The 2,500-nt window shown below is 41.7% G+C and overlaps 1 protein-coding gene across 1 annotated transcript in view; it reads right to left on the bottom strand.

Moving 5' to 3' along the window:
* Positions 1-1,860: 1,860 nt before the first annotated feature.
* Positions 1,861-2,500, bottom strand: part of LOC104000100 (uncharacterized) — a 1,640-nt gene continuing 1,000 nt past the window's right edge. Inside the window, exon 2 of the mRNA XM_009422045.3 lies at positions 1,861-2,500. This exon is cut by the window's right edge and continues 756 nt beyond it. Coding sequence (XP_009420320.1) covers positions 2,130-2,500 — 371 coding nt within the window. The 3' untranslated portion in view covers positions 1,861-2,129.

Raw genomic sequence — 2,500 nt, 5'->3', positions numbered from 1 at the left:
TTCGTCGACAAAGTTTTGGACCTTCTCATCCACCTTCCTGTACTCAGTTTGGGAATTCTTTTTGGCCATGACTTGGTCTCAGAAGTGCAGAATGGATGAGGTCCAAATGCTTCCAGATAGAGCAAAATTTTGCTGATCATAGAAGATATAAACACCTGATCATGATTGTCTGAATTAGAGGACATCTTCTTTGTTCCCCTTCTTGCAAGTGGTGTGTGCAGGTGGGTCAAAATTTTTCTTCCTTTCTCTTGGAAATTACACTGTTATAGAGTGCACCCAAAAATGGCTCTATCATGATGAGTGAATGTTTTGTATAGCTTCTTACTTAACCAAACCAATACTAAGCTTATTTATGTTAATTATTTTCTTATACCTCAATGTCTAGTTTGAAAAGATTAGTAACTAGCTATTATGGAACATCATGGATGATCCCAGATGAAGTGAAGATTCAGCTACAGAAGCTAAGGTCTGTACTAATCACTAACAATTATCATCTAAGTTGCTTGAAGTCTATTATGATAATTATGCTTTTATTCAGTCTTTCAGCTCAAAACCATTAATGGCACATTTGGATGGAGTTCACAGAACTTGCCAAGTTTTCAGCTTATATCATTCTACTCATCCTATTCCTTTGATGTTATTTCTTAGTCCTTAACACCTTCATCATAGCTTCACATTCTTGTCCTCAAATGGAAGTCAACATTTGTTACATTTGGAGTAAGCCAGCTATCATTTCATAGAGTTTTGACAACAATTTTGGAAGTCTCCTATGAGCACTCTCCAGTCATTTTGGGGAAAGTTCTTGTATCATCATCTAGAATGTATTGAAAATAATGTAATAAAAAAATTATTACAAATCATTATATTTAACAGATATGGCATAATCTTTTTCTAAACTGAAGATGACTGACAATAAATTTCATCAAAAAATTTAAATCCAGCTAACTCATCCTCTTGTATTCTATTATTCAGTCTGTTGAACAACTGAGCTTGAAGTGGGTACCACAACAGTCCTCTTGTCTCTGCTGGGTTACATGGAATCCAATGCTATCACTGACCAAATTCCTGACTGCACTGACAATAAGAAGAATGTAGCCCAACTGTCCCTCCTAATCTTTGGAGAAGAGTTGAGGAGCTTTTGACTTGCAGCCTTACCTGAGATTTCAACTGCTAAGGGGTCATATGAAACTGTTCCTCTGTTTTGATTACAAGGCCCCAGTTAGTCTTCTATTTAATTCTATCCTCTCTGTACTATAAGCTTAGTTAGGGATGACAACTTGCATCAGTCTTGTGTGGTCATTCTTTTTGGACCTATAGCTATTCAAACAGTTGATGGGAGAGGTGAGTGACCTGATTGGAAGAAATAGCCCAACAACCAATCATAAAATGTTACAGTTTGGCTTGGATTGTTCTCTTCAGAGCTGCAGAAAGTGCTCATCTGATTCATGGTCCACATTACAGGACACTGCCAAGTGATGGACCATGCAATGGTTTGGATTGGTTAATGTTCCAGTATGAAATATGAAACAGTAAATAGTGTCAGAATAGCAAGTGTGTTCTTTACAAAGGCAATGGTTGCCTGTGTTCCAACTGTTCTTTGCATCTCCTACCCATCTTTAATGTTGTTTATTCTATATGGAGTAGTGAGACAAAAAAACAGGTTCATCAAACCCAACCACTTCAATCATTCTTGTTTTATTGGAGTGTTCTACATTGCATCATTATGACAGCTGACAAGTTTTAAGCTTCTGATAGAACAGTGGTCCATATTTTGAGTTCTTTCCTGTCATAATTTATGGAAGAATGAGGAAGACAATGTGGTCTGTATTGCATCAGAGGTTAAAAAGCACCACCACAACATGAATAAGAACAGCAAAACATGTATACAATAGACATTATTGTCACCATCTTTCAGCAGCATAAATTGTTGACTTCAATCTTTCACATTCACAACAGTACACTGCATTAAATTGGTCATTCCATCAAACACTGGGCAAATTCACCATCACTTCCATCAATCTTATGTTTGATTACGAAAAATAGTAGTTTTAGAGATATGATCTTATATGTAAGATTACCAGAGTGGTGGTGGCGGCGGCGGCGATGGTGGGCGGAGTTGACAGGGAGCGCTAGAAGATGTCGAGGATCTCGAGGATGTTGCCGTTGCAGAGCGGGCAGCTGCCGCGGTTCACCCAGAGCTCCCGGGAGCACATCCGGCAGAAGGTGTGGCCGCAGGGGATGAACGCCGCCCCCTTGTGCCGCACCATGCACACGCAGCACACGTGCAATATGCCTCCGCCGACGTCCTCCGCGGCCGCCGGTTCCTCCTCCGACAGCGCCGCCAGTGCCGCTGCCGGTGGGGACCCCTCCCCTGCGCTGCTCCACTGTCTGTCTGTCTGCTCCAGCAGCGCCATCAGCGAGACTCTCACTGGCTCCTCCTCCGCCGCCGTAGTGGTGGACCCATGATCGGAGCTTTCTCCATTGCCCGCGGCGCCCGATG

The sequence above is a fragment of the Musa acuminata genome, chromosome BXJ1-10 (genome assembly GCF_036884655.1).
Source record: "Musa acuminata AAA Group cultivar baxijiao chromosome BXJ1-10, Cavendish_Baxijiao_AAA, whole genome shotgun sequence".
NCBI lineage: Eukaryota > Viridiplantae > Streptophyta > Magnoliopsida > Zingiberales > Musaceae > Musa > Musa acuminata.
Note: the sequence above shows the minus strand (reverse complement) of the source record. Positions and strands in the feature narration are given on the sequence as shown.